The sequence below is a fragment of the Solea solea genome, chromosome 18 (assembly GCF_958295425.1).
Source record: "Solea solea chromosome 18, fSolSol10.1, whole genome shotgun sequence".
Taxonomy (NCBI): domain Eukaryota; kingdom Metazoa; phylum Chordata; class Actinopteri; order Pleuronectiformes; family Soleidae; genus Solea; species Solea solea.
Genome location: NC_081151.1, coordinates 8,773,260 through 8,799,118, shown reverse-complemented (window position 1 = coordinate 8,799,118; position 25,859 = coordinate 8,773,260). Strand labels below are relative to the sequence as shown.

General features: G+C 38.5%; 1 protein-coding gene across 2 annotated transcripts in view; it reads left to right on the top strand.

Moving 5' to 3' along the window:
* Positions 1–24,108, top strand: part of stxbp6 (syntaxin binding protein 6 (amisyn)) — a 46,238-nt gene extending 22,130 nt beyond the window's left edge. Inside the window, exons 3-7 of one of the 2 annotated variants that reach the window (XM_058615768.1) lie at positions 13,827–13,957; positions 14,079–14,244; positions 16,529–16,627; positions 20,907–21,064; positions 22,668–24,108. In XM_058615768.1, the coding sequence (XP_058471751.1) occupies positions 13,827–13,957; positions 14,079–14,244; positions 16,529–16,627; positions 20,907–21,064; positions 22,668–22,691 (578 nt within the window). In that variant the 3' untranslated portion in view covers positions 22,692–24,108. The remainder of the gene's footprint in view (positions 1–13,826; positions 13,958–14,078; positions 14,245–16,528; positions 16,628–20,906; positions 21,065–22,667) is intronic. The other variant, XM_058615769.1, reaches the window with a different exon arrangement.
* Positions 24,109–25,859: the final 1,751 nt, after the last annotated feature.

Below are 25,859 nucleotides of genomic sequence, written 5' to 3'. Positions count from 1 at the left end.
CTTCTGCATAATAAAAAACACACTCATAAGACTTAAACTTATATAAGCGGTTATCTCCACACTACTTCCCACAATAGCACTCTTTGTTACAGTGATCAAATAAAAGCCATTCCTTTGGGGGATTAGAACAAATGGCCTTTTGGGCAAAGATGTCTGTCTCTGCCAGTAACAAATCCTGAGCAGCATCGGGGTCAAATCAGGCTTCAGTCAGATAATCAGACAGAGAGAGATTGCTTGGATGAGATACAGTCAAGCTAAGGAGTGTTTTATTTTCAAGGGGAGGAACAACATCTGGCCTTGAGTGAAAGTTTACACTGCTCATCTAACATCTTTCTTTTACAGAAAGATGTTAGATGTTTTAAAATCTCTGTGCTGACTGAATACTCGACGGTGACACAGATAAACCTGATCTCAGTATTCAAAGTATTCAATAATAATCATTCAAAGTATTGGGTTATCTGTTGTATTATCTTTTCTTGAAAAGAGGCAAAAACTGCTGCTCTTCATCAACACTACAGGTTCAATAGCTAGACCATAGTTCAAGTATGTAAAGCAGAGTGAATATTGTGGATTACAGCTTTTCTGTATGAATTATGACATCATGTGTGGGTGTGTCTCTGATGTAAGAGAGGGAGATAGTCAGAAGTCAACATGTTGTGTCAGGGAATGTTTCAGGTTTCGTGACCCATTTGTTCGCCCAAAGATATCAGGTTAGAAGCTTGTTTGCTGTTCTTTTTAGCATTCAATTTTAGCAATTAGTTTGGAATGGAACTGTTTTTGTATGCTGACTGTTAATTTTTCAATTTCTGGGGTATCTTAATTCATTTTGAAGGTTTGAAAATAAAGTATCCTCCTGGAAAGTTCCTGTAATCACATTTTAGGTGTGACTCATGAACTTGCACACTTTTTTTGCAATGTTAAAACGAACATTTTTTAACAGGTTTTTTAATCAAGGCATTGTGTAATACCCAGTAAATGAATCAACAGGCTGCCAGTCTGCCAAAAACAACATTCTCTTGATAAACTTATCAGAATAGTGGAATGAAATGGAGACGATAAAATAAATAAAATGTATTTTTGTTGAACACGTTGGTGACATTTTACTCATAGGCCTGATTTATTAGTTTGAGAAAGTTTTCCAGAGGAATTCACCTCACCCTCACTCTGTACTGAGCTAACCCAATTTTTAATAAATTGATAAACATTAAGATGAAGTTGACTTCTTCCCTCCCATGCAATCTATAAGTCTGGCAAAACCAATATTATTCTTGCCCGGAAATCTTTATCTCTTCATCTTCCCCTGCCTTACTCTCTCCACTTTGGATAGCAGAAAAGTCTTGAACTGATCTTTCTAAAAATGATTTTGTATTGAAGACGGTGTAATAAAGTAGTGGGTGTATTTTTCCCCTTTGTGTGTCATAACACAACTATTTTTCTTTTTTGTTTTATAACCCTTTTTGATGAACGGCAGGATTTATGACCTGAGGTGCATGTTTGTGACATCTTTGGTCAAACCATTATTCCTACATCTTGAAGAAGTCGCCTTGGTGGTGGAGAACTTTCATGAGATATGAGAGGCTCACTGACAAAAAACCAAAGCTTACATCATTGGTTGACACCGCTGTAGTCTTTCATTGGTAGAGTCCTATGAAATCCACTTTCATTTGTTCCAAATTCCATTTTAGTTTTCTTAATTTTTTTTAAATTTGAATTTTCCCAAATTTAGCCACTGCCACAAAGTCCTGGACAAATTATCGTCTTGAATTTGTAGATGTGCTTGTAACTGTAATTTTGCTTGTTCTTTGCTTCCTCTATAATCTTAAACCATTAAACACGTAGATCAATAATAAATGTGGGAGGTCATCTGCACTGACAGCACAACAGTCTTGTACTGTTCTGTCCTTCTGTCATTACGTATCACAGCCACTCACTGACCAGTAAAGCCTGGTTTTGTTTATGCCTGCCTGGGTATCTGGGGACCTGATCAGGCATGTAAACAGTCTATGTTGAGAAGCAGCAGAAACTAGTAGGGTAATGGTCTCCGTGTTGACCTTGCTTGGTCTTCAATTGATTAGCTTTAGAATAACAAACAACAATTTTTGATAAATTGCCACTTAGCTGCTGTACAACACGCTGTATTAAATAAGCTGTTTTCCTTTATTGATTTTTCTGTTCTCAAGGTTCTTGATGCAAACCATAGTGCTTGTAATGAAGAATGTGGTTCGTTTAGATGTTTACAAGTTAACTCTTAGAAATCAAAAGGCCATTTAGCTCAGTGCCATTGAAATCACTGCATTTGTGCAGTAGATTAAAAGCTTTTTTAAAGTACAAACAGTGTACATTCTTCTATGGTTTCTGTAATATGTTACATATGTTGAAGTGGCCTCATCAGTGAACTGCATTGTGCACCGTACCCCAAGTATAGACACTTTATGACCAGCAATGTTGTGCAGGATTATTATCATCATCATATATATTCATTTCGGTGAGGAAGCCTGTGTACCCGAAAAGAACACTTTGAGAAAACATGCAAACTCCACACAGTAAGGCCCTCAGTCAAACCACTATCCAAATGGGTAACCCTCTTGTTGTAATAGCTCTAATTTCTACACCTTTAAAATGTATTAAGTAGTTTGAATAAGGTACAGTTAGCACAATTCCTAAGTTTTTGTTCCCTTAATTGTCAGCTTGGTGATGTCCTTTGCTCATTTCCCCATCCTGAGTGTACAGCATTCAGCTCAGCCTCATGTGCCTGTGAGTGGCAAGCATATTAATTGTGGTAATGAAGGTCACCTAGAGGAGCAGCTGGAGATCCTCTCTGTATCTACAACACTCCCTGTTGGGAAAGTTCTGCCTAATGTGAACCTCACCAGGACACCAAAAAACACCATATGCTGCCCACCCACTGCCTCACACCTTTCTCCTGGCTGTCACTGAGAGGTCTTCACAAGACTTTTAAGATACTATGACACTTCACTGTCATAAAGTAGGATACAGTTTAACACGCTTATCTGCAGTAGAATAAACTCAAGAAGCTGCATCCTGGTTTACATGAGCTTTTACCCATAGAGTAGGATATAACTCAAATGTGATATTTATAGCCCAAATTCACAAAGCACAGGTTGCTTCTTGTGGCTTAACAAGGCGTCATGTCCTTTATCCCAGTGGTCCCCAACCCCCACACAGTACGGACTGGTACCGGTCCGTGGGTTAATTGGTACCAGGCCGCACAGAAAGAATGCATAGCTGACATTATTTTCGTTTTATTTATTATCTGATTCTGAACGATGTTTTATTTTGGAAAATTACCGGATTCTCTCTGCCACCATCTGTCTATGACTCACTCTTGACACATGTCAAGATGCTTGCCACGGTCACATGTCACGGTCACAAGAAGTATGAAGTATGTTTGAGACAATAACAATAACAATAACCCTGAGATCGCCACAACAGCACTGAAAACCCTGTTGCCATTTCCGACATCTGTGTGAAGCAGGGTGAGCGGGTGCTGCTTCATCTGCCTCCTCCGTTACCGGCTTCACCCAGCCGGTGTGCATGCCGTTGACACACGGCTGCGCTCTGTGCAGTATCGTTGGTGCGATGTTACGAGGACGCTGCTAATATATTTGCATAAACACTGTATTCACGTTTATTATTATATTTAGAAAATACCAGTTTTAATGCCAGTCGTATGATTTTATTTTGTTGTATTCATCAGCCACACCTTAAAGGCCAGTCCGTGAAAATATTGTCTGACATTAAACCGGTCCGTGGCGCGAAAAAGGTTGGGGACGGCTGCTCTATCCTATAAAGGATTACTGTTCGTACACCAATTGAAGTTATAAATTTATGTTCATTTTCAGGTAACTCCCATCTTACTGTGAGGAAAATCTACCCAAGCCATTTGCAGCGTATACAGCATTTTAACACATACAGATGCATATATGTGAATCACTGATTACACTGGACATGTTTCTGCAGAGCACTAAGCTTTTGGCGGTCTCACTCTTGTTATGGTGTATGCAGTTTTTCTCATTTATTAACTAGACCATTGGCTCCTACCCTAGGTTATGTTCAGATCACCAGCCACAAATCGGATTCAAATCAGCACACTCAGATCAGATTTGATTGTTCAGATTAATGCGTATAGACAAAGAGTCCAATTGAGATTCAGATATGACCAGTCTCATTTATGTGGCATGGCCACATACAGGATTTATATCTCATTTATGTATATGTAAAAAAAAAAATCTGATCTGAATCACATCAATTTCAGTCTGGTAATCTGAATGAAGCCAGATCACTTTTGGTAATAAAATGAGAAAATAAATGCACAAAAATATAATTTTCTTTCTGTTATTGTGGAGACAAAGTGATGTCCTGGAATTGATTGATAAATTAGACTCCACTCTGTTATCAGCAGGAGACCAAAAACCTTCTAATTTCAATTCGACCTTTTTCTAAATCTGCACAACTCGGGGAGTCGGCAGCCCTGTGTGGTGAACATCCATCTCTGTTTCATTGTGTTTCTGTAACATTGACAGCCATTTGTTTTTCAATTGTGTATTTGTATTTATCTGAAAATCCAACAACTATTAAACTCTGAAGTGCATGGATTTACTTTAAATCTATGCTCTGCACCAATATATAAGAACCCAGCCACGTAAAATGTTTTCTAAATTGAAATTTTGTCACAGTAACTGAGAAATTGAGTTTGAGAAGTCCACACAAAATCAATCTATATGTTCCCTTCCTATAGATTCATGTGATTATTTGACATGTTTCATGTCTGTACCCACTTAAAAGTGCTACCTTTAATTACAGATTTCCAACATTAGAATTTTTATGTTAATTGTCTTGTATTGTTCTTGATTAGCATCTAATGAACTTTGTGGGCTAGAATTCAGAGAAACATTACAATGCTGCCAACATCTTATGTCTGCTTTGGCTACCAGGATGACATGTTGTATTCTGCAAAACTTTGACTAGACTTTTTGCTCACATAGTTGCAGTTGTACTTATAAAAGAACAGCACAATGATATCTAAATATTCACAAGCAGTGTCTGATGTCCTGCCGAGTTGATTTAATCTGTAAAACTCCCCCTAGTAGTTGTGTAAATAAAATACAAATAAAAGTCTATATGTCACAGGTGTTCAGGCCACCATCAGGCAGTTGGGCATCTTAGCTGTCATTTAGGACATAAAGGTTACACAGGATGTGGACTGGCACCTTGGCATCTGAGTCTCTCCAGGCACCTGTGTGGCTGACTGGTTTGGTGACAGCAGACTGCAGGATCCCTATGGGTCTCCTGCCGAGACCTCCGGCTGTCAGGCCTTGTGTGGGCTTTTGCTCTGGTATTTTACATTAAGGGCATGGCTTGGCAGTCTTGCCGGCTCCCTGACAGCACTGTATCGATACACACTGAGAACTGGTGGGAAGCCAAGCTCATATAAACTATGCAAACCGAGAAAAGTCTCTATCTGTTGGACAATGTGTCTACATGTTGGCTGAAGATGCATTGCTAGCAAGATTTTTAAGATGAACTGTAGATAGAAGAATGTTTTTTCACATTTGCTCAAGGAAGGAAGGAAGGAAGAATGATATCATAGTTAAATGTCATTGTCACAAACCCCAGCTGTTTTCCAGCTACATGACACAGCATTAATGGAAAGACCAGATGGACACATAATGACTTAAAGGAACAAAAGAAACATTTCCTGCACGTTTGCGATCTGTCCCAGCAGCGGAGTCGTACTGTCATTACACTCTGATCCACTGGTGATATAAACAATACAGTGCAAGCGCCACATCCTGAGCACTCAATTTGACTTTCTGGGAATTATGAGTATCCTTAATCATCCTCAAACCCTTGCTCAGATTTTAAGTTTAATATTTGTTAAATTGTTCTGCATGCTATACAGAGATTTTAGCAAAATGCCATTTGATTAAGGGCTTTCGCCATGAGTTAAAATCTGACTTCCAACAAATTTTTCCAACACTTATTATCATGACCTTTAGTCATAATGAAGCTTGCTGCATTTAAAGTCACAATTTTCTCTCATATTTTCAGCCCGGTGCTTTTAGTCTTCAGTGTTCATTTGAAAAAAAAAATACTGTGCATGTGGAGTCATTATGTGGTAATTTTACAATATCATTGCATTATATTTAGTTTTGTCTCTGACAGAGAATGATAATTAAGCCATAATGGTCTCTCTAATCAAGGGAATGTCTGAAAAACATTATTGGAGTAGAGTATTGATTTGGTTGGTATTGATAAGTACGTTTGTAATTCTTTTCCAATATTTCACACTTCTCCATGGGTAATGCTGAAAGTGTAGCACTCTAAGGCTTGAGACTGCTTGCATTCTGTGTCTCTTGAGTGAGATGTTCTTTGAGAAATCCGGGTTGTGCTATAAAGCTACAGCATTGAAATCATGACCGCACAAATATGTTCTTCGAGTGTGGCTACACAACACTATATGTACTTTTGCACTGTAATGAATCATTCATTCCTTTCTCACACTTCTGCCTTGATCCCAATATCTAGTGGACCCTCATGTTTGGGATAACCTTCAGTGTTTACTAGACTTGTCTTAAACATTTTGTTAATCACTTAAATACATTATGCTCACTTGTCACCTCTTCATCATTTCTGAGATGGGGTTATGTTGCCTATATTGTGCACCATGTAATAAATATTCCCTGGGCACCTATTGTTAGTTTTTATTTATATTATTAGGTGGATTAAAACAATCAACTCATTCAGAATGTAAGGATACATATCTGAGCGATCCGTTATCTGCAACACCTTGATCAAAGTAGTCGACCGATTCTTACTTGAGTAAGGGGTTTATTTCAGGTGCAGCAGTTATCATTCAAGCAACTGCTTGGTGCAGTGTTTTTCTTTGCTTTCCACCAAGCTGTGTCTACTGTCGACATCCCAAAATATCTTTCTTTTAATATACCTGTCACAAACATAAAAGTCAAACTTGACTGTTTTCATAAGGCTAGGAGGTAAGGCTTACCTCCTACATCAGGCTGCATTATTGGGTTTTGGAGAGACCTGTGCAGTATTAGTCTCGGTCTCTCCCTTCTATATTGCACTCTGACAGCCAGACGGTGTTTCAAAAAAACCTTGTCTGTAAACTAGAACAGATGGACCATGGAATGATGGCAATTTTAATGCTTTGATTATTCATTTGATTTCACCATTTGGGGCTTAAATTTGAATTGACTGGAATGACACAACAGTGTTCTGTCCAACTCCACCGGCCATTTTAATAATAGCTGTGAAGAACTTATGGTGTTTAGATAATGGATGAATTAGAGGCATAGTAGACCTGTAGGTTTAAATCTCCTAATTCCCAGCATGCTAATGTCACATAACCACTAACCAGACCACGTAGTAGAAAAATACTGGGATAAAATTACAGCTAGTTGGATTTGGGGGGGGGGGACGGTAGGGACATTAAGAATGGGTTGGTTTTGGGTATTTTCTAAAGATCTCAATATTGCGGTAACACACAAAGCATTATGCTTTATCTCAATCCACAAGGCATCTCTGGTGTTACTGAATTTTTCTGTCAAGTACTGCATGAGCCAGGTCTGAAACAAAGGTTGTTTTTGATCACAGGGTTCAGATTGTTCCAGGCACATCAGTTTAGATCATCCTGAACAACTAAGTGTTGAGGAATGCGTCTTGTTTTGACAGTTTGACATTCCGGCTTAAGCTATTGCATGATGATAACCAGATTAGGTTGCTATGAAGTCATTGTATATTAACACGCACATCCATACTTTTATTTGTATTTTATCTTTTTCCAAACCATGCAGAGTTTATGCTGCAGAATGTAGTGTGCTGACATTTGGTCATCTTTTATTTTTTCCTTCAAAGTAAAATATTTAGTTTAATTGTTACTAAATATTTAACGTAGACTCAGAAAACCCTGTCATGCCATAAAACATAGTTTTTTCCTTATAGCCTGGTTGAGTCATGTACGGCCACCACCATTGGTGCAGGTTTTATATGGCCAGTCGGGACTCTAGTAAAGCCAACTGGTATTAAATCCATCCCATAACATCACAGTAGGAGATAAGCCTTGGCTCAGTGCCCAACTGAAATTAAATGTCTCCTTGTTTCCATGGGCTCTGGCTCCAGAGGAATGCTTACTATGTGGACTTGGGCCAAACCTGAATAGCAGGGCTATCATCTGGCTGATAGATAAGCGAAGGAGGAGAGAGTATAGGCATCAAAAGAGACCTTGTTTTCCTGCGTTGATGTGAACAGGAGCACAGCAAGATGAGAAAGAAAAATACAACTTCCCTCTGTGAAACTTGTGATTGTTTTTTGGACGAGGATGCTTTTCCTTGGTTTCTCTTCATAGAGTTCTAAGATGGATGGATTGCCCATCTTTCGTGGTGAAAATGAATTCTGCCCTTTGTAGTTCCTGGAATGGTTCATCACTTGCTGTAAGAGGAAATGTATCCTCTGTGTGTGGACTTGAACTTGTTTCTAGCTCTCCGTTTTGGATGGTGAGATGATCTTTCATAACTTCTGAGGAAGTTGAAGCTTCAATTCAACACATTCCCACTGTCTCACTCCTAACCACTTTTTGCCACAGCTGTTTTAATGCCCCTCCTCTTTTGTAATCTTATTGTCAAGCTTCTCTTCATATTCTGTTTTTCTTTTTCATACCCCCACAGATTACTGCTCCAATAATTACGCCTCTGCATTTGACAGCCTTGCAGGCTTAATACCTCAACGTGCTGCCTTTTATTAAATTTCCCTCAAAGCCCTTACTACTTGTGATTAAATTATTAAATGAACCTAAGCAGACAAGGATGTAAACTGCTGCTTTACTGGTTAGTGGAGGAAAACAACCACAAGGCAGTAATTCTAGTTTTACCCGTTGATAAACTTATTATTCAAATGTTCTACAAGCTGCACTTGAAACCTCTCGTTTAAAGAGAAATGTCAAAGTGATCTGTAGCATGTTGGATTGTTGTCATGTGAGGTTTTAATCATCACCTAACCAAAAGTGATCCTGACACAATCTAACCAGAGAGATGATGATAATTAAGAAAACTGTATATGACAACATATACATGCAATAGTTTTATACAATAACCCATAAAAGTGTGACTGATTCAGAAACATTCTTTAATCTAATAACCCAGTTGCTCTGATTTGAACTCAAATGTACACGATTCGTTGAGTCTCCAGAATCCTTTTAACTTGTTGTCCTTGGGTAAGAGTTATAATTGAATGGATAACAGATGTGACTGGAGGCCAAAGGCAGCTTTATTTTAAAATAATTTATGTTTTAACTTACTGCGGAAATGAAGTCGGATTAAGGAGAGGACTTGGCATTTAAAAAAATAATAATCTGAAAGATAAAGACAGGTACTCAAAGTGAACTAAAATACAATTCATTTAATTTAATTTAATTTAATTTAATTTAATTTAATTTAATTTAATTTAATTTAATTTAATTTAATTTAATTAATTAAATGATTCATTTATTTTTGATAAATTCCTAACGGCAGTATCGCCTATTCTCACTACTAAGGAGTACCTTTATCATAGTTTTTTTCCAGGTTATTAGTCACACCTTTTGAAAGACAGTGCTTAAAATGTAAATACACTCATAGACACACTTTTCCTCTTAATGCTCATAGTCTAAAGATCTTTATGTTTCTCAGAAATCTGTGGAATACGTCATTTTAAACAAATCACTACAATTTCATCTCGATGAAAGTGGAAGTCAGCCAATGCTGTTCACTGATTAAATAAAAAAAAGCTTAATTTAATCAAGATGTTTAGACATTTAAGGTTTATGTGAACTGGACGACGGTCCAACTCAAAGTGTTTGTTGTAACTCAGTCTTTAAAATAGTTTATAGTCATGTGAGGATGTGCAGCTGTGCACTGCTCCTCTGTAACCATGATGTTGTTGTTCAGCTAATAGTGTCTGGGTCTATTCTGTAGCTGTTCTTTACCATGATATATTCTCTCCATTTTACTTCTGGTGCCTTGCCACTGCATGGGCAGCCTTTGAAAGCGTGGTACAGCAGTCACTTTGTCCTTCAACTTATGAATAGACTGTAGCGGCCCTTGTTCTGTGGTGCTGCTGCTCGTCTAGCCGGTGGTGTGGTTCACTCCAGTGACAGCTTCTTTGTGAAGATAACAGTGTGTTCCAGCTCAAACAGAATGGAAGCAGCATTAAAATAGACCTGTAATCATAGACTCACACAGAAAAGAGTTATATACGCTCTCAGACGACAGCTCAAATAACAATCCGCAAAATGTAAACATGTTGGGAAAACTGTTTTGGTATTTACCTTCATGCCAACAAAACTGCTTCAAGTTCTCCGTTATGCATATGCAGGCAGAACATTTCAGGCTGTTGTTACCTCAAGGGACGGGGTTGTGAACTATGAAGTTTATGTCTCGAGTATTATGACTTGTGTGATGATGACGCTCGAGTTCAATGTTTTCACAAAGTGTGATACACATTCTTTTCCAGAGATGAAAGCGTTGTGCTCAGTCTTCCCCTCAAACGAACCTCCCTATACTCACACTTGCTTTATATCTTTATTTTGTTTAACCACATATGCTCTAACCCTTGAGAGCAGTTTTTATTTTTTGTTTTTTACAGTGGAGAAGGACCCTCAGCCAAGACAAACAAACTACAGTGCAACAGTTCTTCTGGCCAAGCACTTTGTCCATTAACATTTTCTACTATCTTAATCATATCTAAATAAAATAAATATTGAAATCCTCTTAATTGTGACCAGGTGTTGCATTTTAGTCGCATGCGAATTGTCTTTGTCTGCTCTCGCTGTGTGACAGGTGTCTTTTGTACCATGCTAATAAGGTTACCATGACAACCATGTCTAATCAAAGGGAAAAAAATTACTGCTGGCTGAGAGGGAATGACTGGTTGAGATGAAGAAAAGAGTTATTTTTTTAAACACTTTATTAAGCTATTGTGGACAGCTGAAGCAAAATATGATTTTTAGTGTGTGTCCAATTTTCTGAACTGTACTTTCTGCTTGGTTGGTGAATGTTGGAACAACTAATGCCAAGGGCAACACATAACTTCCCTGCTAGCACCGTTACACATTATCTGATGTGATCTTTTATTATTCTGTGCTTCTAGATTTTCATATATGAGCCCAGGTAGCTCAAAAATACTGATGCTTATCATACTGATATTGTGGATTAAGTTGTACTGTATGAAGTATTTTTTTTCATTTGTACCAAGTGGGTGGTCGTTCATAATGTGTTTTTTTTGGTGTCAGTGGCAAGTTCAGATATTTTTGCAAACATTCCAGAGCATCTTCGGTGTCATTAAACATTTCCACATATGATTGTATGCATTAAAAATCTGCCCTTTTCTCATTCATGTCATTAGTGCTTTTACTAGAAATCCTAATGGTGCTGACATTCCTCTCTTTACTTCCTCAACTATGATAATATTTCCTTTAGGGAAAGTTTACCCCGATAAGGTTTCATCTGTGATGGCCATGTAGGATTTTTTTTTACCCTGTGCACGTGTGAGTAGCCAAGCACAACAAAGAACTGATCCACTGGAGGATGTGAGAGCATGTCACCATCAGAGCATGAGAAAGGAGCAGGACAGGAACCTCAGCATGGCCTTCCTCTGACAGCCAGCCCTCATGGAAACAATGGCGTTGGCAGCCTCTCAGTGGTTGAGGTCTTTCCTTGCTTCTAGACGTATTACGTAGTGTTAAGTGGTGTTTGATGTCTCAGCTTTGTGTTCAGGGTGAGATATTTTTAAATAAGCCATATTACAGTTTCATGTTTTAATTTTGGTTTATGAAAAAATAAGTGAGAACATCTTCTCCATCTTTGCAACCTAATTTTTTACCCATTATTTCAAAATGGCTTGAGAAGCTCATCAGAATTGAGCTCATATTATAATTACACATACAGGAGTGGAGGTGTTAAGTTTCATTATAGCATTCTATTTGGACAAAATTAACATGTCGACATCTCTAATAAGTCTTAATCCATTCTATTTTTCATCTGCTGTGCCTCTGTTCACCTCTGTCATTTTTGTTGCTGTCTGACTTTATTCTCAGTAATTATTTTTCTCTCGGAGAAACTGAAGTTTCTCGTTTTCATATATTTTTTTTTTTCTCACAGTCTTGTCTTTGATTGCGGTTTCAATTAAGCTCTCATAACTGCCTGTGTTTATTTGATGAAAGGCAGCTACTCTGACGAGGTGGGAGTGAACAGCTGAATAGGAAATGGAATTTACAGGGTCAAAGGTGTTTGGTACTTTGAATAAGACCTCAGTGTTGTCAATAAGTTGGCAATTAAGCTCCCTGCACATGCAGTTGTTTTCAATTCACTTGCATAAACACTACAGCTAACATGTGCAGTTAATGCTACTCGCCATGTTAGCACTAGGTATGTGCTTCACATGTTTTCAGGCCTTTTTTCTCCAGTGTTACATCACTGACATTTTAATCCTGGAGTTGATGTGATTGTTCTGCATAAGCAATCGAAGCATTTACATAATTGTGGGATTTCCTCTTTCAGATTAAAATGGGTGTAAATGTTGTGCTGTCAGAAAAAAATCTCCATTAGCAATATAAAGTCACCTTGAGCTTCACTTAAACATGATATTTTTTATTGACCCAGCTAATTCAATTAATGAATTAATGAAAAAATGGTGAGGTTAAATTTAAAATACCTTAGTTCAGGGGTGTCAAACATACGGCCCGTGGGCCAGAACTGCCCCACCAGATGGTCCAAGCCGACCTGCAGGATAATTTCCGCTCCAAATACCTGTGGCTAAAGGTTCAGTGCCTTTGTAGATCCACTGTGATCTGTAAGTTGTAATGCATGTGTGAATAGAAAACCTGGACATAATATTGTTGAAATCTCAGGTTGTTTGTACTACTTCATTGAATGTAAAACAAAGGGAACGGCCCACTTAAGATCAAATTGTGCTGTATGTGGCCCCTGAACTAAAATGAGATTGACACCCCTGCCTCAGTTATTCATAAACACACACTTAAGTGTCTTACTTACTTTTATTTGTTTCTTTATTTTACCTTTTTGATTTAAAAGACATTTGCCCAACATACAACCTATACAAAAGAAGATATTAATCTTTATTGTTGGACAGCTTGTTCATGCACCAACTGAACTCCATAATGCCTAATAATTCTGAAGGAAAAACACAATGAATTTGACAGTTTGATGCTGCCACTATGTCCATTTTTCTTGTCATTGTTTTTTTTTTAAAGCCAATACATCAAATGCTTGAATGTGTAAGTTGTTACTTATTCAGCAGTGTAGAGAAATAAATATATCACTCTCATGGTGATTGATGAGCTGAATCCAGGACTTAATAAAATAACTCAGCAAGTTGTACTTTGACAGGAACAAAACAGTTTTGTTTATAAAGTTGTATTTTGTAGATGAAATGCCCAGCATACTAAACATGTAAGACTAGCGTGTTTACTGCTCAGTTTAGCTTTTCTCTTTGTCTTTTATGGTTGGGCTGTGTCTCCTCATGAGAAATTGTATCATGCTCTTTGTTGCTATTGGCTCCAAACATGAATTGTGTGTTGTTAATGATTCTCTTTGTTTCTGCCACCCACAGAAAGAAGTTAGTTTCTTTTGTGTGACTCTCGTGTTCCTTATCATGTGACCTGAATTGTTAATCCTTATACAGACTTTGTAACAGAAACATGGGAGAAGATGCAAAGATATCTCAAATTCTGGAATAATTATAATTGCTGCGTCTTTTTTTAATGTGCTGTTTTATTGTTTTTGTTTCCACAGTGACGAATAAGAAACCATCGCACTTATCCCTCACTAAGGTGAAGCAATTTCAAGGATCTTCTGCATTTGTGAAAAGGTCACAGTGGACAATTGATCAGCTACGACAGGTCAACGGCATTGATGCCAACAAAGTATGTAACTTAAAATCTTTGTCAGTCAGTGGTGTGACCATAGGTACAAACACCTGATGAGTAGATATTACTTTTCCTTAATTAAATACCCTCACCTTCACTCTTTGCTTTTCTCTCCAAGGACTGTCCAGAGTTCGACCTGATGTTTGATAATGGTTTTGACCAGTGGGTTGCTGGTTCGGCTGGAGAGAAGTGCACCTTCATCCAGATTCTTCATCACACCTGCCAGCGCTACTGCTCAGCACGGAAGCCAGAGTTCATCAACTGTCAGTCCAAACTGCTGGGGGGTAAGACGGTTTTATAAAGCTCTCCCAACTGTTCTCGGTTAGTATTTGTGTTCAGAACACAGCGGCTGTGCTGTGGCACACTCACTGCTGTGTCATACTGTGTGCTGTAAGCCGGTCTGAATCTGTTTATGGATGATGTCAATCAGCACCTGACGCGTATGAAAATTCATGCTTATTCCTCATACACAGCATCTGTTGAGCCCTCTGCTGAAGTGAGGTCAACGAGGATGTCCAACAAAATGTGACTCAAAGCATCTGCCTCAGATTAACTGGTTTTACAGCACAAAGGAACACAACATTAAGTAACAATCTTCCCTAATTTATGTGACATTAATACGTTTCACTGTGTGCCTGAAGTGTGAGACTCAGTTTCCACCCTTCAAAATAATATCAAAGAGCTGTAACACTCCCTCAATGTGTTTGTCACTGATTTTAAATCCATGAGGTAGTGGAAAAACATGTGAAATTAACTAACTCTGAAAATAACATTGATCAGGTAAATGAAGACATGCTCAAACGTGTCAAAACTAATTCAATTTCCAAACATGTTAGATTTCATCAGAGTACTGCTGCAGGTCGATATCTCCTCTGCAGTGCAACCCGGCAGAAAATGGAGCATATGCTGCACGTTTTGATCAGATATTGATCTGTTTACACTGAAGCCTCATCTTTGAGCGCCGTACAACCTGTTGTATTATTCATGGAATATTTATGGAAACCTCATAACATCCTGCAGGGTATCTGCTGCACCACATTCTGTATCATTTACCAGCAATAGAAAACAAATGTCAAATTTGTCAGTTTTCCGTTTTGAAATTGTATCACTATGAATGATTTTGTTTTAAATTTCAGATACATTTTTAGTATTTCGAGTTGATGCTTCAGCGTTTGGAAAGTATTATTAAAAACTGTGGCACCAGAGAAAGAAACTAAGTCAAGTTCTGTGTGTATAAGATACTGTTGTTTTGTCTCAAATTAAATTTTGCTCACTTCCTTTCTTAAATCTGTGTGTGGGAACCCGCCATCTGACCATTGATGATAAAACTGCCGGTTCTCTTCACCACTGTTGTTTTGCCTTGACCTTCCTCCTACTTCCTCTCTGTGTGTAGGTGGGGCAGTGGTTGTGTCCCATAGAGCACTGAACTCAAGGGTCTTTAGAGTGGGATGGATTATGGGAGAGTAAGGTTTGCATATCAACCACACGCCTCCAGTAAACCACACTTACTGTATCATCGTATGAACTACACAGAATGATTGTTAGGCACAGTTTCAGTCATATTTAAAAGCCAAACACGGCTTCATTAATTGATCCAGCTGCTGACATCGTGCTGGACGTCCGTCTGCCTGATGATCTGATAATGAACTCTTGTCTGACATGCTTTTTGTGTCAGGAGGTCAATTTTCCACCAACTCTGTCCCCTCCAGTTTAAGTCTCACACCAGTGCAAAACAAAACTCATGACGCTGCTCAGGTGTGGGACCATAACTGTGGGAGACTCGTATCTGCAACAACTCCTGTGAGGTCACACAGGAACTCTTGTGTAGTTCATCTTAGCACCAAGTTACTGAACTCTGACGGTGGCTTTGGTTTCCTGCGGTCTGTTTGGTAAAGTTAGTTATTAAAACATCATGAGTTGGTTGTGGATTCCATTAGCTGAGTACTCAGTTTAATCTTTGACTGTCCTCTCATATCCAGTATGGGAGGTGGTCCTCTTAGTGTAGAATTTAAAAATGAGAAAGATTCAAAACAGTGGCTTTCTTTTCCGTGTAATGCATCAATTAAATCACTTTTGCAGCAGTCATCAAGTGACTCTTTTTGAATATCTGATAAAGCAGTAAATGCAGGTATTTAATTACTTGAAAATAAGGGAATTGATATTGATAGCCGTACATTAAACATTAAAATTTAATTCAGGAAACTAAGTGGATGATTTTAAGCTCTCAACATTAGGCAGACAATAAATTCTAGAATTAATTTTCATTCATTAGTTTGGGTTAAACTCCTCCACAAACTTCAATTAACATTTACACTTCTTTTCATAAAAAACATAGTTTTATTTTATTAACATTAACTGTGCAACAAACATTATACTCAACAGGCAAATAATTACACAGTAACCAGTTTTATAGTTGCATGACATTATGAAGAACCAAACCCTTGAGTGATTAACTCATTATTTCATATTCAATTAATCATAACCACTCTTGACTAATTCCAAAACTACAGTACTTTATATTTAAATAAATCAAAGCTGACTATGACTTTCAATATGTTTTCATCACAGAAGACCAAGCTGTAGGTTCAGTCATTTTCCGTTGCAAGGTCTGTTTGAACAGAATGAGGAAAGAATTTGTTGCACACCACGGTCATCTACTCAGACGAGGTAAGGGTTTATTATCTTCAAGTAATAATTAATTGTATATCCTGCCATACGTGGGAAGCAAGTGGAGGATATGTAAGGTACATGTGATTATTATTGTATTTGACTGGGTCATTCTGCAGTTGGATTTTTAGAAAGTTTAAACAAGAAGCCTGTTCCCCTAATTTGAAATGATCCATGTTTTTTCCCCCTCTAGTTAACATTCACCCTAGCTTTAGTCAACAGTGTAATATCAGGATGAGGGTTCAGGACTCACTAGAAGGTATTTTACATGAAAACGAAATGTGAGTTATGTTGACTGTCCTCTTTCCTCAGAGTCACCAAGTAATGCTGTGCAACAATGATGCCTCAATTATACCTCATTCTTTACTTTGGTACAGGATTGTAGAAAAATAGCATTCAGGGTTAATATCGGCTGTAATGATTGAAACATTTTTGTGTATTGTGTGATGCCGAAATATCTGCCGATAAAAGACACCAAAAGTAGCCTGTTCATGAATACTCAGCATCTATCTTCTGCCAGTGTGAGCTTGGTACACAAGGAATGAATGCTGTTTGTTTAACCCTGTTAGTGAGTGCTCTTTGGGCCCTCCTGAAGCCGTCTAACCAGCATGACTTAAAAAGGCCAATGCTATTTTTCCTCAAGAAAATGTCAGTGGAGCAGATTGACGTCCTTACTTTCCATTGAGTGGATAAGTAAGAGGTTTAATGTGTTATTTAGATGCAACTCAGCTAAAATGCGTTACGATGTAGGCATGTGGTTCATGCAGGAGGTAACGCACATTAAAAGATTTGGTGATCATTTGATGTAAACCTCAACACTGGGTCACACATTTTACATCAACAACGGAGTGAAATAGATAAATGCATGGATATCTTAATTATATGAGAAGAAAGAATGCAATTTACTAGCTATAATAGGCCTAGGGGTGACTATTGTAAGAGGGAATTAAGAGCATGGGGAGTAACTAAAATAAAAATGACTTTTCTTCATGAAGACTGAGGACGACAAATAGGTATGTATTAGGATTTCCGTGGGGAAATGACCTGCCTGGTTGACCCTCTGCTATAGTTTTATTTTACTGCTGCCTGCAATGTCAAGATTTGCATTAATTAAACTGCAACAGGAGTTTATTATTCAGCAGGAGAGGCATGGCTGTGTCTTGAGGCCCATGTGATTACATTTGCTTTCTCTTGTACTTTCACACAATCCATCTGGAAATATGTTGCAGCGGTATTACTTCGGGAATTGCTGTTTGTATTTATTACAAATGTGCTTTTTTGATGAAAAATGAAAAAACAACCCCCGCACAATAGCATGTGTATACCCTTAATACGTTTTGGACTATATAATAAATTGGATGTGTATGGATATATTGAATTTGTATAGTTTCCTTACAATTTTGTGTCCCGTCTCTGGACTGGCAGCACATAAATCTACAGTAACTAAGTGATGAGAACAGACACTGGGAAAAGAAAGTCTGGGCTGACCATACCAGCAATTACAGTGTATGTAATGTAGAGTCAGAAGACTGTAGGATCTGTATGAATAGGATTGGTATCACTTAAGGATATTGCATTTTGTTTTGAGTGAATAACAACCTTGAAGCCCTCTGTTAAACTTTAGGTAATAAGAATCATTTTGGATTTTGAACTTCTTGAAGTGCACATAAGTATAAAAAAACACCCACACACCACAAAGCAGAATCATAATCCTTTCATACTGATATGATGATACATGGAGTTAGTGGGACTATAAAAGTCATTGTAACATGTTTTATTTGAATGGGAATCTTTGTCTTTAGATGTTTAAAATTAACCAGTAAACAATCAGACCTGTCTGCTTTGACACTAAAAATGACTCAACACCTCGATAAGCTTATTTTCATAGCACCATGGTATCATTTAGACGTTTAACTGGAAAATAAGCGGTTGATCCTGAGTTTCTAGAACATTTTGTTGCTGGAAAACGACTTCCCTTTTTGGTCATGCTCTATTGTTGAAGAAATCCTGGCTTATTGTGATGATATCACAGGGTATTGGTAACAAAATTCCTTGCATTTTTGAGCGAGGTGTGTCGTGGATGCACTAGGTTCATCTTTGTACTGTATTTTCTGTTCTCAATTGACTCAATTGAGTTGATTAAAATCCTAACAAAAAAGTTCTTCTCTCATATTCACCAATGCAACATCAGGGGGCTGACAGGAAAACATTTCATTAAAAAAGCAGACTGAATTGATACCAGTCAACCCTCTGAGTGACATAAAAGAATTGTTATAGCCCCCACTTTAAGTTGAGAGACACTAAAGCTCAGAGTTTGAATCGGAGCAATGTCAATATAAACTACTCCTCCTACACATTTTCATTCAGCTCTTCATACAGAGGCCCATCATAAGCTCTCCAGAATGTCTCCACCTCGCCTTTCCTGTAAATAAATTCTCCACTGGTGGAGCCCACGCTGCTGCTTCTCCCACTAAACTCTGGCAATGAAGAGCGACGTGCACATGTGCTCTGAGTGAATGGTGTGTGGAGGCTGTGAGGGTTGCAGTTCATTTAAGGATGATAGGGAGTTTTACTCCCAGGGTAAGAGGAATCTGTCTAAAGGTGAAAAGGTCTTATACTTTCTAGTGAAGCCATTGAATGTGGTTTTTTTTTCTCTCTCTCAGACAGAAGCAGATTAGGAATTGGTTTTAGTCTCTGTAAAGTGGTGTTAAGTTTACATAAGTTGCGAATGGTGCCACAGTTCAAAGATGAAAAAACATTACAGTCATACAGTTCCTCCATGGCCTTTTGATTTCAACTTAGAGTAAAAATCAAAATAAATCTCAAAAGGTGAGGCTTAGTTCACTGTTTGTCATGTGCAATATGCTCTGGGCTCATATGTCCTGCGGCTCATTTACTGTAACCTCTGGTGAATTGGCTGATGTACACAAGCCATGTGTGTGGGTATAAATAGCGATGCGTCCATCTGAGTTTCTGTGGTATGTTTGTTGTCTCTACATAAATTGCTTTAAATTTATGAAGGCAGGTTCTTTCTGGGGGGAAAACCAGCTGGCCTCACCTTCTGTCTTTGTTGGTGCTGTTTAGACTCACGGCACCGAAGCTCTGCCAATTGTCTGTCAGTCAGGTTACGTGTGCAGATGCCTTGGGGCGTGCTCTCACTGTATTGTAGTTTCCTGTGGGAAAAGACGGTCTCAGACTTGTCAGGTCTTAATACAGTCTGCACCTTCAAGCTTTGCTCTCTGTTCCTTCTCCTCTAACTCAGTTACTGCATATCTGAGAATATAGACTCACACCTATCTTACCTTATCACTTAGTTTCCAGTCTGTGCAATTATAGTATTTTTAATGAGCCATGTTCAACCCCTTCATGGGTGGTGCGGGGTGGTTATCACATGCAAAATTCATTACCCAGTATTCGACTAAGTCACATTTCCGAACCATATGACTCAGCTGTATTGTTGTTATTGAAATGACTTGTCCTCGCCCCTGCCACTGACGGGAATTACACTTTCAGAAGAATCAGGTAGAAGTTACCATCAGTGTCGGTCACAACCTTAACAACGATACAGATATTTCCCCACACTGGCAGGATATCGCCCGCAGATACATTATATCTACTGTACATCAATGACTGATTGTGCTCCTCTACAACAATGTCACTTTATTGCCAATGAACAAAAAGGAGTAGGAAGATCGCCGTCTCTAGTCTAGAGCATAGTGCATATCAGCAGCCCTTCCGACGTGTGCTAGATTAATGGCTTGTCAGAAGAAACACCCGCAGCCATCTGAAGACGTGTGCTTACAGTCCCTGCCGTTTCTTTTCTTGTGCTGCCTGTGATTAAGGCGAGCACATATTCTCTCCTTATGACACTATAGTTGGGAAAGAGTTGAAAAGAGGGGGCTAATCACAGAACTGGCACTAAAGCAGTGCTGAATGTCAACGGGAATGACATATTTTCGACTTTTGGTGTTGCAGTTCTTTTAAGTTTGAAAAGGTTAATTTCACTTGCTCTTTCCTTGAAGAAAATCAACTTTGAGGAAAACTCATTATCCACCTTCACCCGTTGCCGCGGATGGAAAGCCATTTACTTTTTTCATGTTTTGGTTGTCCACCGTTAACAAGGACACTCGTGGTCACTGATTGGACTCCACATCTTATGTCACAGGTTAATTTAGTCGCCAATGGAATAACAATGTCTTTCCCCTTTGTTTCCCCCTTTTCTCTCCTCTGGTTCTTCACGTGTCTTCTCTGCTTCTCTGACTCCCATCATTATCTGCAGGTAACAGTATACTACACTCGGCTGCAGACAGTGTGACAAGTGCTGTACAGAAGGCCAGCCAGGCTCTGAATGAGCGCGGCGAGCGATTAGGTCGCGCCGAGGAGAGGACTGCGGACATGATGAACAGCGCCGAACAGTTTTCCGTCACTGCACAAAAGGTGAGGCAATAATGCGAGCAAAGATGCACTGCAATACATACCCTCAGGTAGGTTTACTAACTGTGTTTCATTACAATTGTGCCTCAGTCCAACCCCATGTCTTACAGAATATTAAATCATCATTTTGACAAAGACATCAAAGCTGTAAAGCTTTAGTTACTTCATTGCAACTCCAACGTCTCAGTAGTGGTTCTCTTTGTTGTGGGAACATAATAATTTATTTCTTCTTTTGTAGTTCTTTATAGGGCGTTTTCTCTATCTTCCATTTAATCCAGATCTCATGGTTGTCAGCGAAACTAATAGCATGTGGTTGATTGATTGTAATTTGGGAAGCATGATTGTTTTAATTTAACACCAAATAATTATAAATGCGTTGCTTGCAAACCTGAGTGTGACCATCATAGCTGCCTTTTTTAAAATTCATACTCTGCTTGTTTAGTAGCGAGGGCTTAGCCTTGGCAGTTAGACACATGCCAACATCAGTGGAGTGTCACCGACTCTGATGGTGAAGCCATTCACAACCCACTGAAATTACTGTTTTGAATGATGTATAATGCCACGCCAGTAATGGTGTGATAATTGAAAGACATTTGACGAGCCTCGCACTGCTCCCTCTAACTGTTCACAGATGAGCTTCCCCACTGTGATGAATTACAAAAACTGTTCTAAGCAGAGAAACAAGTCTCGGCTATGGCGGTTTCATGAGAAAATGACTGCAGAGCCCCCATGAAGAATCACTCATTTGTCTGCGTTTCTCATTTCGTTTGCTGCCGTTATCTTTTATATTTCCTCTATAACTCATCTTTCATCTTGTACATTATCAAAACCCGTAAGTGTGTGGCGTGTTTGAAGCCCCCTCTGTTAAAGGTGGGACAAAGAAATGATTCTGGTTAGATTAACTCTATGGCCTGCTCTGTTGTGTTTTGGTCTGAGAATGACTTTGCAGTTGGATTGAAAGGATCTACTGTGAACTATTCAAGTGATTTGCATGTTTTGAAGTGGACATCTGCACATACGGCAGCATATGAAATGGCCATTTGTATCTGCAGTACTGTGAGAAGGTCACCTTGGCTCTTTTTTTTTCCTTTTTTTACTTTTAAACGTTATTTTTTGTGCTTCACTGCATGACGGCTGGTGATTCAGCTGTGCTGCTCAGTTTGATTAACACGACTCATTTCTGCATGCTGCTCTGCTGCCCCCATGTGTTCACTCTGTAGAATTCAACTCTTCTCGTACTACATACCTCATACCAAGCTTGTGTGTGTTTGTGTCGTCCTTAACCATGGAGCTCTGCTAGATTTGATGACAATTCTCCAGCTAAGCCCATTAGGATCCTTGTTATTGAGATATTCTTGTCAGTACCTGTATGTAGAAAACTTCAGGACCCCTCCATACTTTCCGGCACTTGAGTAATAAAACTTTACTTGCATCTTTTTCTCATTTGTGTAAAATGAGTTGGAAAATAATCAGTACTCCTGCATTTGATTAAAAACTCACTGTTTGTCGAATTTTGCTAATGGAGTAATATAAAAGTCAGCTCACGCGCTCCTCTTGAATCACTCACGGTGTTATCCCTCAACTCCCCACCCTCATTTTTCTACAGCTTGCCATGAAGCACAAGTGTTAAACCACTGCCAAATCCAACTAGGCTGGGGGGTTTACCAATTGCCACTCGCTGTACAGAAGAAGGATTCCCGGATGTTATTCTTTTAAAAAAAAAAATCACATCATTACTATTTGTTAACAATGTTAACATGTTAATGTTTGGTGTATTGTATTCTGGTGCACCGTCTGGTGATGATGCGCCGAGCAGTGTGGGAGTGAGAGAGGTGTATGACGACCTCAGACCACCAACAGAATGTTTAATGCTTTGGTTTTGACAGAAAAGGTAAGAGCCTCAGCTCGGGCTATTACTCAAAACAAAACACCCCCCCCCCATTGTTCATGTGCTCAGAAGCTAATGCTGACAGGTCCTTATCAGCAATCTCTCAGACTCATTGATGATGATCAATTATGAAGAGTTATTTATGAATACTGCATGGATTATGCAGTCAAATTTATGAGTGTGACAGACCCTCTCATGGGTATCATAGATACACTTTAGGATGCATACAGTAGATACCAGATTATAACCCATCTAATGTTTAGATTGTTACAAAAAAAAAGGCTTAGTAACACAGAGTGACGTATCTGTGTTGGTAAATCCCGAAGTATTAATTTTCAGTTCAATCCCGTCTTGTCTCACTGGATTGTGGGACCTTACACTCTTTGGTTCTGTCCATGATTTCAAATGATATCAGAACAGTATTAGTAAAAAAACAAAAAAACAAACTCTAAGTAAGACTGAGTAGAGATGTTCGGCTGACATAACAGTGATTGACTGTATGTTAGACTTGTCTGCCATCCAAAAACAACCAAAGCAACACGGAATACAGTTGCCAACATTTAATGAAGTGTACTTGAACTTGTATTTAGCTGGAGCTTTCTTTCATTCCAATAATCTTAAATTAAAGGGGACAAATACAGTAAAGCAGCTTCTGCATTGTAAAAAAAGCAAAACATGTAATTCTTGTAATACTATTATCTCAGTGTCTGTAGAGCTAATATGTCCCATAGAAAGGCATATTGTTTTGAAATTACTCCTTGCTGTATTTCAACTTTAAACAATTAGTTGTCATCCTTTTGTGCTCTTTGTATAATTTGGATTATCATAATGATCATATTCATGATATGTTAACTGGTAGATAAAAGACAGACTGTCTCAACTAGCAGCAGCAGCAGTGTGCAGTAGTTTGTTTCTGTGCTGGCATCTTTTGGCTTCCTCAGTGGCAAGATATCACCCTCACAGTCAACATGTGTTTGGTTCTTTTTTATATTTTGAATTTTCTAATTCATGATGTTGTGATACACTGACAACCTTATCTCGCAGAGCAATGTCGGGTACACAATGAAACGTTCCAGTTGCCTAACTTTTAAGTGTGGTTTTATTCCTCCTCTTTAACACTTTGGATGTTTATTGTTTTAATAAAATCATATGAAAATGAGTTTATACTATGGCGTGTCCTTTTTATCCATCAAACGATGCAGTCAGCGGGGATCAATTACTGTGGGGTTCTCTTCATCCTTTATTGTCTTTTTTATTTCTTGTACTCACATTGATTTTCCTTAAGAAAAATAAGTCACAAGTGAATGAAATACAGTTTCATGGGACTGAAAACCGCAGTAATTGTAATTTGACCTGTTTTTGAATTTTTTTAAATTTAATTACATATTTAAATATTATTTACTAGTCTTGTTTCACCAGTGTTAGGTATGTCCAGCATATGCATGCTACAATACAAATAATACATTGCTACGGCTGAGGTACCTCTTAACCTCAGACAATATCTGCACAGTCTCTCTCCCTCTTTGTCTTTTGTTGATAAGTGTGTCATACGCTGTTGTGGAAAAGGTAAAGACTGCCCTCGTGTGGTGTAGTTTGAACATGGTCTGTGTTGGAGACGTAAGCAAAAGATCCATGCAGCAAAAAAAACCTTGAAACAATGAATACATTATTGCTAAATCTCTGTAATTGTAATACATTTTCAAATAATATTTAATTTAAAAACTGCATGACCTTGTACAGCTTATATGACCAAGTACATGCCGCGATGAGTGCAGTCAGTACATAATTAACATTCACATGGAAATGTGCCAGGTTGTAACCATTGGCTAATTTCCATCTCTAGTCTCAAGGTTGGTTGATGAAACTTAAGCAACGTGTAAAAACACGCAGTAATTCACATACAGTAATACAAACAAAAAGTGAAAGTACATTTCTATGTAATACTAATGTCCACTTCCCATGTATTTTTCATTTAAATGTTCCCTTAAAGTTGGTAAAGTTATTTTAGCCCTAATCCTGCTGGAATATCCCATTCCCATTATTAAAAAGATAATGGGAATGGGATTCACAAAGCTTCTCCTGACGAGGATGTCATGGAACCATTTACACAACTCTTGTGTAAGAGTTTCCTTTTAAGGGACCGTCATTGACATTTGGTTGATTTGTCAACAGAAATTGGTTAAAATAAAAAGAAAAAACACTTCACCAACCAAGATAAGAATCCCAGATAATTCATCTTATAATATACACGTGTTCCTACTTTTGCCACAATCAAGAATATACAAGAAAAAATATGCTTATTTAGAAGTAATTTACACTTTATATTGTGTAGAACACATGTTCACTGTGGATGGATGGATGGGAGAGCTGGTGCTACTGACTGGCTGATAAAGACATACAAACGTATAGCAGAGTCAAGTGACTAGAAATGAATCTTATCCAAACATCTACAGTGCCTTTCATCCTCGCTGCCTCTTAATAGTATTTTATTCTTCCAGTGAATGATGATGTGGACGACTTTGGCGAGCAGAGTGGTAGTACGCACAGTAGCAGGGCTGATGTACGTGATCTATAGCATTTAGGGCTGCAGAGGGGGAAGTAAGTACCTCATAAAAGCCTCTGTGCACGATTCTGCCGCTCACTCGTGACTAAAACCTCGCTCCTTTAGCCCGTTCAGCTCTCCTCTCTCTTCCCCGCCTTGCTCAAGTAGCACAATGGACCCAGCGTCTGTCCCCGTCCTTTTTTATTTGCACACGTGTGCCAAGTTTTGTCTTGAGACCTGGAAGGGATTATTTGTTTGTAAGATTATATTCTTGCTGAAACATTTTTATAGTCCACATGCACGCCACCAAACAGAGACTTTATGACACCACGGGTGGGTGCGCTTGCTGTGCAGTGAGACCAATCAAC